Source organism: Capricornis sumatraensis, chromosome 4 (assembly GCF_032405125.1).
Source record: "Capricornis sumatraensis isolate serow.1 chromosome 4, serow.2, whole genome shotgun sequence".
Classification (NCBI taxonomy): domain Eukaryota; kingdom Metazoa; phylum Chordata; class Mammalia; order Artiodactyla; family Bovidae; genus Capricornis; species Capricornis sumatraensis.
In genome coordinates, this window is record NC_091072.1 from 37928661 (window position 1) to 37942981 (window position 14321).

The following is a 14321-nucleotide window of genomic DNA, read 5'->3' on the forward strand; positions in this document are numbered from 1 at the left end:
CATATTCCTTTAAGTTTGAGAAAAAGTTTCATTAGATTAACATGGAATATTAATTTCTAATTTTTTTTGGTCTTCTGCAGGGTGTTTCGAGTGCTGTATTAAATGCCTGGGCGGCATTCCTTACGCCTCTCTGATCGCCACCATCCTGCTCTACGCCGGGGTTGCCCTGTTCTGTGGCTGTGGTCATGAAGCACTTTCTGGAACTGTCAACATCCTGCAAACCTATTTTGAGATGGCCAGAACTGCTGGAGATACACTGGACGTCTTTACCATGTAGGTCAATCTGGTATCGCTTCTCATTTTGAGAGTCTATGTGCTCCGTGCTGTGTGTTAAATAAACAGGGGTCTAGAGATAAATGAGGCAGTATTTTATAGACGAAAAAATACTTTTAGGGAGGGTGAAAAGCGTGTCCCCTTGGACATAATGATGACAAAATTTTCAGGAAAAGTTGAAATAACTCATGTTTATCTAAAATAGACTGGCACTTAAGATTGGAGAGAGATTGGTCATAAAATAAGGAACATAACAAAACATGTGTGTGATAATACCCCCCCCCAAAACCATGCACACACATAATGATTAAAAAGGAGGTAGTTGTTGATTAGACACTCAGATAGGAAGGTAAATTATTTAAAAATAGTCCCTAACTCTGAAGCATCAATTTAGAACTTCGTCAATGTCACTGACAAATGGAAATGAATAAATAACAAATTTTAAAAATAATGAAAAAAGAGATAAGGAAATTATATCGCTTATATTTCCCCATGTAACTTTATTTTACAAATTCTGAAAATTCAACATTATCCATTAAATTGAATTTTTTAAGCCTGTAGTAGAAAGTTTATCGATTAACACTGAATCAGGTATATAGCATGAATTGATCCTTGAGAGTTTATGAATGATACCCATCATTTGGAATATAATTAAACTATCTGAAAATGCTTTGGATTATTACATGTTGGTTTGCAAAGAGTCTTAAGCAAATGATTCCTTAGATATATCTTAATGTGACAATACTGACATTTTCTTTTTAGTTTTATCTCAGCCTACACTGGACAAAATATGTTTTCACTGTGCATTATTTTAAGCTACCACAGATGTCTTTAAGATCTACAGATCCTCTATATTTAGGCTACATCCAAAGTGCTAACTTTTAGTTATAGAAGTTTGCAAGAAATAAGAAGCTTAATAAGTGGCACGGAATGATTGACTGCATAAATCTACTGAAAACCAGTTGCCAGCATGTTTATTTGACATTTAGACCACAAACCTTTATAGATCACAAACCTTGACAAAAGCTCCACAGGGCTGTACGTGTGCGGATGCAGCAGAAGAATCAGAGATCATGTGCTAACTCCGGAACTTTAACCTTGACCTCTTATATTGGGAGTGAAATGTGAAATCAATAACGCATCTTTGGCATGAGAAGAATGCCATTTAGATCAGAATAAAAGCAAGTGCTCAAGTTCTCTCTTTTCATATTTCAAATAACTAAAATCCGTTATCCTAAGCCCTGTGAAGCTAGCAAATGAATTAAAACCCTCTTCCCGTTGGCAAACAGTTCATGAAAACACAGAGGGAAGATGTGTACCAGTAACTCCTGGGTATGATTAAACCAGGCGGTACATCCAAGGTCACATAGTGGCTGAGAAGTGGTACATTTTCAAAAGTCAGAGTTTTCTAAAGTACACATGGGCTCCTTAGAATGTAGTGATTTGCCTCCTTAGAATGTGCTTAGACAAGGCTGGTGATGAACCTCCGATTCTGAGATGCTTACAATGTATATTGTTCAGTTGCTCAGTCGTGTCCAACCCTTTGCAACCTCATGGACTGCAGCACACCAGGCTTCCCTGTTGTTTACCATTTCCCTGAGCCTGCTCAAACTCATGTCCATCAAGTCAGTGATGCCATACAACCTCATCCTCTGTCCCCTTCTCCTCCTGCTTTCAATCTTTCCTAGCATCTGGGTCTTTTTTAATGAGTCAGCTCTTCGCGTCAAGTGGCCAAAGTGTTGGAGCTTCAGTTTCAGCATCACTCCTTCCAAAGAATATTCAGGACTGATTTCCTTTAGGATTGACAGGTTGGATCTCCTTGCTATCCAAGGGACTCTCAAGAATCTTCTCCAGCACCACAATTCAAAACAGTTCAATTCTTCATTGCTCAGCCTTTCTTATTGTCCAGCTCTCACATCCATATGTGACTACTGGAAAAACCATAGCTTTTATTATATAGACCTTTGTACGCAAAGTAATGTCTCTGCTTTTTAATATGCTGTCTAGGTTGGTCATAGCTTTTCTTCCAAGGAGCACGCATCTTTTAATTTCATGACTGCAGTCATCGTCCACAGTGATTTTGGAGCTCAAGAAAATAAAGTCTATATTCACTTATTACACTGTATTACAATCTATATTCACTTGCTAAACCTCAGTCTTCTTTTTTCAAGAATAGTTACTTTAGGATTAGTGCTTATTTTGCTATTTGAGTTATTGCAAATATCAAGTATGGAAATATATTTAAAACGCCTTGAATTTATTATACTTCTACCATGTACTTATCTTCAAATATTCACATTTTTTTCAAGACAGTCTTTAGTCTGGTTTGTTTTTTGATTAATTCACTTAGCGAATATTACAGGGTTATGCTCTGTGCAAATCACTGTGCTAATCTTTAGGGACACAAAGTAGTATAAGACAAGTTATTTTTCCTCTTGTACTGACATAGGAAACATATGTTAGCAAAGTGCCATCCACATTAGACTCAGTTCAGTTCAGTTCAGTCACTCAGTTGTGTTCGACTTTTTGAGACCCCATGGACTGCAGCACGCCAGGCCTCCCTGTCCATCACCAACTCCCGGAGTTCACTCAAACTCGGGTCCATTGAGTCAGTGATGCCATCCAACCATCTCGTCCTCTTGTCGTCCCCTTCTCCTCTTGCCTTCAATCTTCTCCAGCATCAGGGTCTTTTCAAATGAGTCAGTTCTTCACATCAGGTGGCCAAAGTATTGGAGTTTCAGCATCAGTCATTCCAATGAATATTCAGGACTGATTTCCTTTAGGATGGAGTGGCTGAATCTCCTTGAAGTCCAAGGGACTTTCAGGAGTCTTCTCCAACACCACAGTTCAAAAACATTAGATTCAATAGATATGAATCAGATAGTGGTAGTTAGTACTTGAGCTGATTTTGAGGATGCATCAGGTTAATGAAGTAGAGAGTTGAGAAACTGCAATAATTGACACCACATGGCGTTGGCACAGACCTACATATAAGAACTTATAACTACATACAAAATAATGTTCCTACTCACATTTTTCAGAGAAGGCAGTGGCAACCCACTCTAGTATTCTTGCCTGGCAAATGCCATGGACAGAGGAGCCTGGTAGGCTGCAGTCCATGGGGTCACTAGGAGTCGGACACAACTGATCGAATTCACTTTCACTTTTCACTTTCATACATTGGAGAAGGAAATGGCAGCCCAATCCAGTGTTCTTGCCTGGAGAATCCCAGGGACGGGGGAGCCTGGTGGGCTGCCGTCTATGGGGTCGCTAGGAGTCAGACACGACTGAAGTGACTTAGCAGCAGCAGTAGCAGCAACTCACGTTTTTATCAGAAAATTTTAAGATGGATTTAAAGTTAAAATTTAAGAGTAAACTAATCTGTAAAAGTACAGATTTAAAGGGGACTTCCCTGGTGGCTCAGACAGGAAAGAATGTGCCTGCAATGCAGGAGTCGCAAGTTCTATCCCTGGGTTGGGAAGATCCCCTGGAGAAGGGAATGGCAACCCACCCAGTATTCTTGCCTGGAGAATCCCATAGAGAAAGAAGTCTGGTGGGCTACAGTCCATGGGATCACAGAGTTGGACATGACTGAGCGACTAACACACACACACACAGATTTAAGTTTTACTTCTCATGGAGCAAGAAGTATGTAAACAATGTAAGAAATTACAAGAATATATAGATTTAAAGTTTCACTTCAAATCTTTACAGATTGAAAGTTTTACTTCTTATGGAGCAAGAAGTATGTAAACAATGTAAGAAATTACAAGAATATATAGATTTGAGATAATAAAAATTAAATTTTACTCATTAAAGGATTATAAAAAGTTAAAAGGTGTTTAAAAACTGAGAAATATATTTACCACTTACCTAACAAGATTTCCTAATTTTAATAGAATAAATTCAAGAAAAGGATATATATTCTAGTAGAATAATTGGCAGAATATAAATACATGTTTCTTATAGAATGCAAATGACTAATAGCTTAGAAATATATGTTTATCCATACCACTAAACCAAGAAAATTAATTAAAATGATAATGCATTGCTTTTAAACTATCAGTTTATTAGAAAAGTTAAATGGTAATTCTCAGTATTGGGAAACAGAGAATAGACCCTCTTACTGGTTATCCATGCATTTTTATTTTGGCATGAACTTTCTGGACACTATTTCACAATACATACCTTAAAATTTTCTAGGAATTTATCCCAGAGAAATACTGCCCAAGGATTTATCTTAAATGATGTTTGTAATAGTGGTGCGTAGCTTCCTTTACTGCTGTAAGAAGTTACAACAAATCCACTGGACTAGAAAAACACATTTTTATTTTTTAACATTTCTCGAGGTCAGAAGTCTGAAATGGATCTCACTGGGCTTATTGAAATGGGGTCAAATAAGGGATTGGCAGGACTTTGCTCCATCTGGTGGCTCCAGGAGAGAATCCACATTCTCACTTGCTCCAGCTTCCAGGGGCACCTGCATCCTTGGCTCAGGGCCCCCTTCCCTCTTCAAAGCCAGCCGTGGAGTGTCTTCAGGTTTCTCCCTGCATCTGACCCTGACTTTCCCAAATCTCTCTTTCATTGATCACTAGGACCTTGTGATTATATAACACAGGATGACCTCTGATGGGCTAGTCCATCCAAAACAGTGTGGAACAAAAGCAGAGATTATTCATGGTTTTCTTGTGACTGAATCGGAATGCCTCAGTGAGTAGTATCCTGGGTTTGGGACTGTGACCCTTACTCCTTAATAAAAAATGCACCCATCCCTACTTCTTCGGATCTTTTTAGGGAACACAGTAGTTTTACTAGAATAACACACAGATTGAAATAAAGACAATCAGTAAGAGGTTGTCGGGATGGTTTTTTGGTTTTGTAAAAATGATCTCTAGTCTCTGAATCTAGGAAGATGCTTTGCCTTTCGGCACCTATATATTCTCATGTCCCAAGTTGCTGCTTATGCTCACCTGGATCCTTCTCACAGTGAAAAAAGAGGGGATCAGAAGTATCTCCAGAAAGAACTGTACAGGCATATTTACTTTGCTCATATATCTCTAAAAGTTACCAATATTTTTATGCTTAGAAAAAGTTTTTACAGGCAACAGTTGTTACAAGAGGGAAAAAAAGCAATCTTGGCTACTGCAATAGGTTAAAAAACAAATGCTTCATTCTAAATACACTAAATTCCTAATCCCTAACACCTATAAATATTACTTTATGTGGCAAAAAAAGTGAATTTTGCCTTATATGGTGTAAATGGTTTTGAGTTAGAGATCTTGGGAAGAGAAAATTACCCTGCAGTATTCTGGTAGGCACTAAAAGCAATCCCATGTATCCTTTTGAGAGACAGGCAGAGGATGTTTTGAAAAAAACTCAGAAGTCAGTACAGAAATCAAACATCACCAACTAAATGATAAAAATCAGCATCACTACTAATTTTGTAGTATCATATGCACAGAGTTATCACCTGTGCATAATCTGAACCTAACCATGAGGATACATCAGACAAACCCCAGATGAAGAATAGTATATTTAGTAAGGAGGGAGTGGGTTGTATTTCTCAGCAACGTTAATGTCCCGAAGACAAAGACAGGCTGCGGATGTGTTCTGAGCTAAAGGACACTAGGGAGAAACATGGCAAATGAAAGCAGTACTTGCCTCTGGACTGGATCCCACGTTGCAAGGGGGAAATGCTATGGGTCAGTCCAGTTAATAAAATTAGAATACAAATTATAGATTTGACGCAAGTACTCTATCAACATTATATTTCTTAAAATTTATTTTAATTGGAGGATAATTGCTGTATAATATTCTCTTGGTTTCTGCCATGCATCAACATGAATCAGCCACAGGTATACATATGTCCCCTCCTTCTTGAGTCTCCCTCCCACCTTCCATCCCATCCCATCCCATCCCATCCCTCTAGTTTATCACAGAGCACTAGGTTTGAGCTCCCTGATTAAAATAGCAAATTCCCACTGGCTGTCTATTTTATCAACATTATATATCTTAAGATCAATCATTGTACTGCAGAGAATTTCTCTCCATTCAGATAAAATTATCCCAAAAGAGAAAAACACAAGGTAAATGAGGGAAAATGTCATAAAGTAGATCAAGGGTTTACAGGATTTTTTGTACTATTCATTTTATGCAACTTTTCTTTTAAATGTGAATTCGTTCTCAAATAAAAATTAAAATATATTTTTAAATAGGTCATTTTAACCTAAGCATTGTATGGAAAAACCCATACAAGTTTGGTTTAACTAAACTCTTCAAAGTTTTAGTGATATCAAACGGGATCTGAATGTTGAAATCCTCAGATTGTGTCACATGCTTGATGGGCTGATACAATTCACATCATCTGTTTCATTGCCCATGACAAAGAGAACTATGGAATATTTAGATTTTTCAGACAGTGGGAATCGGTCACTAGACCTTCGCTTTGGTACACTGAATATTAGCAAACTCTTCTTGCTCATTTACATGCAACAAGTTCACTTATGCTATGACATATTTTTTTTAATATTGTCATAGCATCCAAAGTTTCTAACTCTCCATCAGTATAAGCGAGCTTCCTATTCACTCTTTCCCCCTTTGTATAAAGTCAACAGCATCTGTCCTTCATTTCTTGCCACCCTATCTGTTACACTCACTTTAATTATTGAGGAGAGTAAAAATCAAGTTTGGCCAGTGAAATAAAAAAAATTCTCTTTCAAATGGATATGAAGACCACAAACACAGAACTGCAACTAATATGTATATCTCACCTCATACCATGGCTCCACAACTACTAGTTTTGGTTCTAGAGGCAGAAAAACTGATTAATTTATGATTTTTTAATTTCCAAAGGGTTTGGGGGTTCCCATACAATATCTAGAACAATAACAACAAAATCCATCTGCAATTTATAGACAATATATATTTCTCTCCCCCTTGAATACATGGGCACTCAGTTGTCAGAAGAGAAAAAAATACTTTCTCATTTCTCTGTGGAATTATTCTATAATTTGGCTCAGTTCAGTTCAGTTCAGTTGCTCAGTCACGTCCGACTCTTTGAGACCCCATGAATCGCAGCACACCAGGCCTCCCTGCCCATCACCAGCTTCCGGGAGTTCACGCAAACTCATGTCCATCGAGTCAGTGATGCCATCCAGCCATCTCATCCTCTGTCGTCCCCTTTTCCTCCTGCCCCTCAATCCCTCCCAGCATCAGAGTCTTTTCCAATGAGTCAACTCTTCGCATGAGGTGGCCAGAGTACTGGAGTTTTCAGCTTTAGCATCATTCCTTCCAAAGAACACCCAGGGCTGATCTCCTTTAGAATGGACTGGTTGGATTTCCGTACAGTCCAACACTACAGTTCAAAAGCATCAGTTCTTCGGTGCTCAGCTTTCTTCACAGTCCAACTCTCACATCCATACATGACCACTGGAAAAACCATAACTTTGACTAGACGGACCTTTGTTGGCAAAGTAATGTCTCTGCTTTTGAATATGCTATCTAGGTTGGTCATAACTTTTCTTCCAAGGAGTAAGCGTCTTTTAATTTCATGGCTGCAGTCACCATTTACAGTGATTTTGGATTACATAATATTCCATTAGTGATTCTGCCTTAAAAGTTTAATTGTCAAAATTATAACAGCTATAAAACCATAATTTTTTCATTATTGTCAACAGAAACTATTAATGATGAAACCATCACAGTAAGTGTGAAATAAAACATAATTAAAATTGACTATAATAAAAATATGAGATTGTTACCTTATCAGAAATGAATGCATCATTAGCCATAAAGCTTTCTTCCTCTTGTAAAGTCATAATGTCTTAAAAACTCAAGTGTTTTATACCTAAACCTTTGTATCTGCTATTTTGTCATAATTTTTAAAAAATTATATGGTAATTATCCTACTTATCAAATTCATCCCAGCAAAGTCCAGTATGATCCCCTGCTCACCCAGGGCTACCTTGGTGTGAACCAGGGGAGAGGGGACGGTGCAGTGGAAGAGGAGAAACTTAAAAACATGAGAAGCCAACAAATCCTGGAAGTGGCAGAAGGAAATGTACGAGCTCTAGGCATATAAAGCAAAAATGTTTGAAAAATCCAACCTTCATCATGAACATAAATATTCCATAGCTTTCCTTCCAAAGGGCCCTGAGCACGTGGGCGTCCACTGCTCTGGATCAGATGAGCCGTGAAGAGTTGTTGAACTAAATCATTGGTCTTGCCTTCCAGGATTGACATCTTCAAGTATGTCATCTACGGAATTGCAGCTGCCTTCTTTGTGTACGGCATTCTGCTGATGGTGGAAGGCTTCTTCACAACCGGGGCTATCAAAGATCTCTACGGGGATTTCAAAATCACCACTTGCGGCAGATGCGTGAGCGCGTGGGTACGTTCTCTGTTTGCGCTCAGAGCTTCTTGCGGGTTTATTTCAGTAGCACTCTGGTGTTTGTGTTCATCTGCCAGGAATGGAAGTAATATATATTTTTTAACACAGTAACATTCCCTCCTGTGATGGCTATTTAAAATAGTAATGATATTATTTTCTAACTTAAGATTATTACATGTGAAAATTCAGGTTCAAATTCTCAAATCGTGTGCAATACAACTTGTTTTGCTTCTGGAGGCAGCAAACTGTTGACTGATTTATATTTTGTTTTTCCCAAATGACCCTGGGCTTCCCATACAATGTTTAGAATAATAGAAAAATCCGTCTGCAATTTATAGATAAATGCATGTCTCTCCTCCTTAAATATGTTTCTATATTTTACTGTAAATTTGGGTGGGAACTGTAATTTCTGTTTAGTTTTGATGTAAGGTAAGAATTACCCTATATTATACTTATTTAGGTTTTAAATTTTTATTGATATTTAATGGTAAATCAAACTTATAGTCAAGAGATAATGCAGTGCAGAAAATTTAAGCACAAGAGATGAAAATTAAGAGTAATATGGTTTAAAGTACTTTTATGCAGAGTAATTTTCACAAACTTGGGAGCTTCCATTTTTAACTAACAGTTTTTCTTATTTCCTAATATTATATGAGAATATATATTTAAGCATATATTTCCTATTATGTAAGGTGTCTCTAAGAAGGATGGTGTAATTTATTTCAGTCTTACAGAAAAGTTCGAAGACACCGTTTTCTCCACCAGCTTGTAAAAGTTGTATTATTTGCTCAGTGTCCACAATGATAATAACATGAGAAAGTAGTTTGCCTGTGTTATGGGTATTTGTTGCCTCTGCAATAATTTCTTGTAAGGCTCGTTTGGAGGACACTGTTTATTGTAATAGCTCAGTGTTAGGATCAACAATATCAAATTACAGACCCAAAGGAAGTTAAGCTAAAGATCTTGGATTAATAAGTAAGATATGACTATCCACTGGGTCAGTTTTTAGTGATACCTAAGGGATTTCTCTGTTAAGAAGGGACACTGTGATTTTAGGTTCACTCGTACTCTGCCAAGGGCTTCTCCGGTGGCTCAGCAGTAAAGAACCCACCTGCCGAGGCAGGAGATGTGAGTTCGATCCCTGGGTGAGGAAGATGCCCTGAAGAAGGAAATGGCAACCCACTCCAGTATTCTTGCCTGAGAAATCTCATGGACAGAGGAGCCCGGCAGGCTACAGTCCATGGGGTCGCAAGAGTCGGACACGACTTAGTCACTAAGCAATGACAAATACTGTGCCAGTAGAGTATGAAGAACTCAGCTAATGATAGACTTTTTCTTATAATTAGGACAGTATCATTATAACACCACTGTTTGTCATAGCAAACCACTTAACTCTTCCAGATCAGTTTACTCTCTCATATCATAAAGGCATTAGATCATCTCTAAAGTGCAGTCTAGCTCAAAGAGTCCCTCATTCTGAAGCACTAGAATCACAGAGAGAAAGGGTCTCTGAGCACACTTTTACCATTGAGGAGTGACCTTGTGCCAGGAAGAGGGCAACTGACTATGTTTCATTGAGACTGTGAAGTTTCTGCATAGGACTGTACGCAGAAACAAAAAGTCCTGGAAGAAACCGCCTGTTTATGTGTCATTAATGATTATCTGCTTGCCATTCAAACATTTCAAAGATATCTCAAATAAGGATTTTTAAAGCAAAACCAGGAGCCACATTTTTTTCTGTAATAGTGACAATTTTGTCAGCAGTCGCGCTTACCAGCCCAGAATGGTGGCGGCAGCGGCGTGGGCTCCCGCAGAGGCAAGGCAGCGGGGACCCACACGGTAGCCCACCCGCTCCTTGAGCACCCTCCCTGCACCGGGAACGAGAGGAACCAGGGCAGAAGCAGAGCTGCGCTTTGTGTGTTTTGTAGAAGCATCAGTGCTGCAGGGAGGGCGCTGAGTCAGGCCTGGGCTGTCCCAACACGGGCTCCAGGCAGGGGACCAGCGTCTGCAGAAAGAGACCAGCTCCGCCGCCGGAGGTGGGCAGTGGCAGCTGCGGCCCGCGCAGGGCACACCCCTGCCAGCCTCTCTTCCCGCTGCACACCCAACTCCCTGCTCATGCAAGACTCAGGGCTCCGTGGAATCAGAGGGGGAAAATAATAATGTTTTAGAAGTCACACTGTCCTGCTGCTTGTGTTTTTTGCTTTCTCGTTTCCATTCTGCTGCTTTCCCCCCACCCCGCCCCGCCCCGCCCCCAATTTGTAGGTAAATTGTATCTTACAGTCTATTATCTGTTTTGTGAGTTCTCCTGTTAGCCTGTTTAAGCAGTCTTCCTTAGCTTTAAAAATGTCTTTTTGAAAATAGATTGATGAATTTCTGTTTGGAGTTCTGAGTGATATTAACAGGTGGAAAAAAACTTCTTGAAACAACCATATTATATTATAGAATCAGCTTTCAGAGGTAGTGCTGAAAGAAAAGTATTATTCTATCCCTGTTTTTTCATGCTGTATAAAATGTAAAGTGGTCACTAGTAACTGATTCTGCTCACAAAATGGAATTGTGCCCAATGCATAAATGCAGTTTATTTTATTTTTTTATTTTTTGGAAGAAAATGACTGTTTATTCCTTGATAGCCAAATATTAACAGGTACAGAATGTGCTTTTTTTTTTAATTAAATTTTTATTTTTACTTTATTTTACTTTACAGTAATATATTGGTTTTGCCATACATTGACATGAATCCACCACAGGTGTACATGCGTTCCCAAACATGAACCCCCCACCCACCTCCCTCCCCATAACATCTCTCTGGGTCATCCCTGTGCACCAGCCCCAAGCATGCTGTATCCTGCATCGGACACAGACTGGCGATTCAATTCTTACATGATAGTATACGTTTGAATGTCATTCTCCCAAATCATCCCACCCTCTCCCTCTCCCTCTGAGTCCAAAAGTCCGCTATACACATCTGTGTCTTTTTTGCTGTCTTGCATACAGGGTCATCATTGCCATCTTTCTAAATTCCATATATATGTGTTAGTATACTATATTGGTGTTTTTCTTTCTGGCTTACTTCACTCTGTATAATCGGCTCCAGTTTCATCCATCTCAAAAATATGGAACGCTTCATGAATTTGCCTGTCATCCTTGCGCAGGGGCCATACTAGTCTTCTCTGTATCGTTCCAATTTTAGTATATGTGCTGCCGAAGCGAGCACAATGCAGTTTATTTTAAAGCGGCATTGCATCTCTGAATAGAAGATGCTAAATGCTATTGTCTTTTCCTAATGAATCTCTTGAAAACATAACTTGACCTGCGTTATGCACTTCTGTCGTGCAGCATCAAGACCACTTCAAATTTATTTCAGATTTTTAATGCTGTCCCTAGAAATCCTAAATGTGAGGCACATAAAACAAAATAGCATGGTATTAACTTTTAGGGGTGAGGACCGCTAGTTTATTAAGAGCATGTGAAATTTTATTTAACTACTCTAAGTAACAATTTTTATCTAAATTAAATAGTAAATGGCACCAACATGAGTACAAGTCAAATGTTGCTGAACATATTAAATGTGAACTTAAATTTGATAAATACAGAAATATTTTCTCTCCTTTGAATTTCTTCCCCATTAAGTTTTTAAACCAAAAAATACATTTATTTGGTTGCAATTTGGGAGCTATTCAGTGGCTCACATCTTGAAATCTTGGGATACCTGTTACACCCATCGCTATTGTTCTAAAAATTTCTCATTATGACAGCAATATGGATCTCAAATTTTATCTATGCTAGTTCTGACACATTAGATTTTTAAGCCCAACACCTTTGAAGTAATGGAGTTCTTAAATGGGCTACTTTCCTTGGAAATTAATACATTTATTTTCCATAAATCTACCTGCTCTAAGTATTCTATAAGACAATAAAAAATTTTAAGGTATATGCATTCATTTGCTAGGGCTGCCATAACAAAGTACCATGAACTGAGTGGCTTAAACAGCAAAAACGTATTGTCTCTCGTTTCTGGAGGCTTCAAGTCCAAGATCAAGGTGTCAGCAAGGCTGGTTCCTCCTGAGGGCCATGAGGAAGCTCTGTTCCTCTGAGCTCCGGTGGGCGCTGGTGGTCTTTGGTGATCCGGGCTTGTAGAAGCGTCACCCCAGCCACGGCCTTCATCTTCACCTGGTGTCTGTCCATGTCTGCTGCTCAGATTTCCCTTTCTGAAGGACCCCCTTCACATTGGGTTAGCGTCCTCATTTTTAGTTTGCCTACCTCTACAAATGCCCCGTCTCCAAATAAGGTTACATTCTGAGGTATGGGGGGTTAGGAATTCATCATATGAAATTCAGAGGAACACAATTTTGACTCATAACAAACAGCAACAGTATGCCGCACAGAGTGTTTATGTTGCATTGTGTGTGTGTGTGTGTGTGTGTGTGTGTATGTGTGTTGGTCATGTCCGACTCTTTGCGACCCCATGGACTGTAGTAGCCCACCAGGCTCCTCTGTCCATGGGATTTCCCAGGCAGGAATACTGGAGTGGATTCCATTTCCTACTCCAGGGGAATCTTCCCGACCCAGGGATCGAACCCATGTTTCTTGTATCTCCTTCATTGGCAGGCGGATTCTTGACCACTGCACCACCTGGGAAGCACACACAATGTTTAAAGTAACAAAAATAGGCAGTTACTTTTTACCTCATTTAACGGGTAAAGAAACATATGTATTTACAGTCATCCACTGTATCTGAGGGGATTGGTCCCAGGACTCCTGTAGAGACCAAGACCCACAGTCTCTTATATAAAACAGTGTAGTGTTGTATTTAACCTTACACACATCCCTCCATATACTTTAAATCATCTCTAAATTACTTATAATACCTAATACAATATAAACTCTATAATTGTCAGTATAAATGCAATAAAATAGTTGCTGGCATGTGGCAAATTCAAGTTTTGCTTTTTGGAACTTTCTGGCATATTAAAAAAAATATTTTCCATTCATCATTGGTTAAATTCAAGGATGTCAAAAAGGAAGACCAGCTGTATTTATTGTTTTAATCTTTTCTGTTAGCCTCAGATATTTATAGATTTTGACTGTATATTAGACATATTACTCTGTAGAATTACCTTTACAGTGTATCATAACTCATGGCTCATTTTCCTAACTTTAAGTTTTAATAATAAATCCAGTATTAATAATAGGAAATGTTTGTTAGGTACTTATATATGCCAGTTGCTATGCATGGAACTTTATGGAATACTAGGATATTTAATCCTCCAAACTATGTGAGTAGGTACCAGTATTATTGAGATGTAAATAGTAATAATTACCTTTATTTCACAGATGATGAATCTGCCACCAAGAGATGAGTACATGGTGGGTGGTGGAGTCAGATTTGCATTCAAGCCTGTGGTACAGAGTCCCTCACTAACCTCATAATCAGGATTTGTCTTGTCATTTATGTCTTATTTGGGCTAATTTCATAGGAGAATTATCTGGCTGTGAGAGTTTTTAATAATTCACCAGCCCCTTTTGCTTTACATTTTAGCGATATAATTCATTGGTGACTGGAAAGTTCCTTCATGGCAGAGATGTCCTCATTTTACCCTTGGCTTTTATCCACAATCATGAATTATCTCTTTTTATAAGACAAGGATGCTCTGTGCAA

General features: G+C 38.7%; 1 protein-coding gene and 1 non-coding gene across 3 annotated transcripts in view; one reads left to right on the plus strand and one right to left on the minus strand.

Annotated features, from left to right (window-relative positions):
- The window catches only part of GPM6A (glycoprotein M6A), a 250477-nt gene that overhangs the window by 211299 nt on the left and 24857 nt on the right, over nucleotides 1–14321 (plus strand). For both annotated transcript variants that reach the window (XM_068970525.1, XM_068970526.1), the window contains exons 2-3: nucleotides 81–273; nucleotides 8506–8662. In XM_068970525.1, the coding sequence (XP_068826626.1) occupies nucleotides 81–273; nucleotides 8506–8662 (350 nt within the window). The remainder of the gene's footprint in view (nucleotides 1–80; nucleotides 274–8505; nucleotides 8663–14321) is intronic.
- LOC138079471 (U6 spliceosomal RNA) lies at nucleotides 11770–11876 on the minus strand. Its single transcript, XR_011144932.1, has one exon. It is a non-coding gene; the product is annotated as a U6 spliceosomal RNA (small nuclear RNA).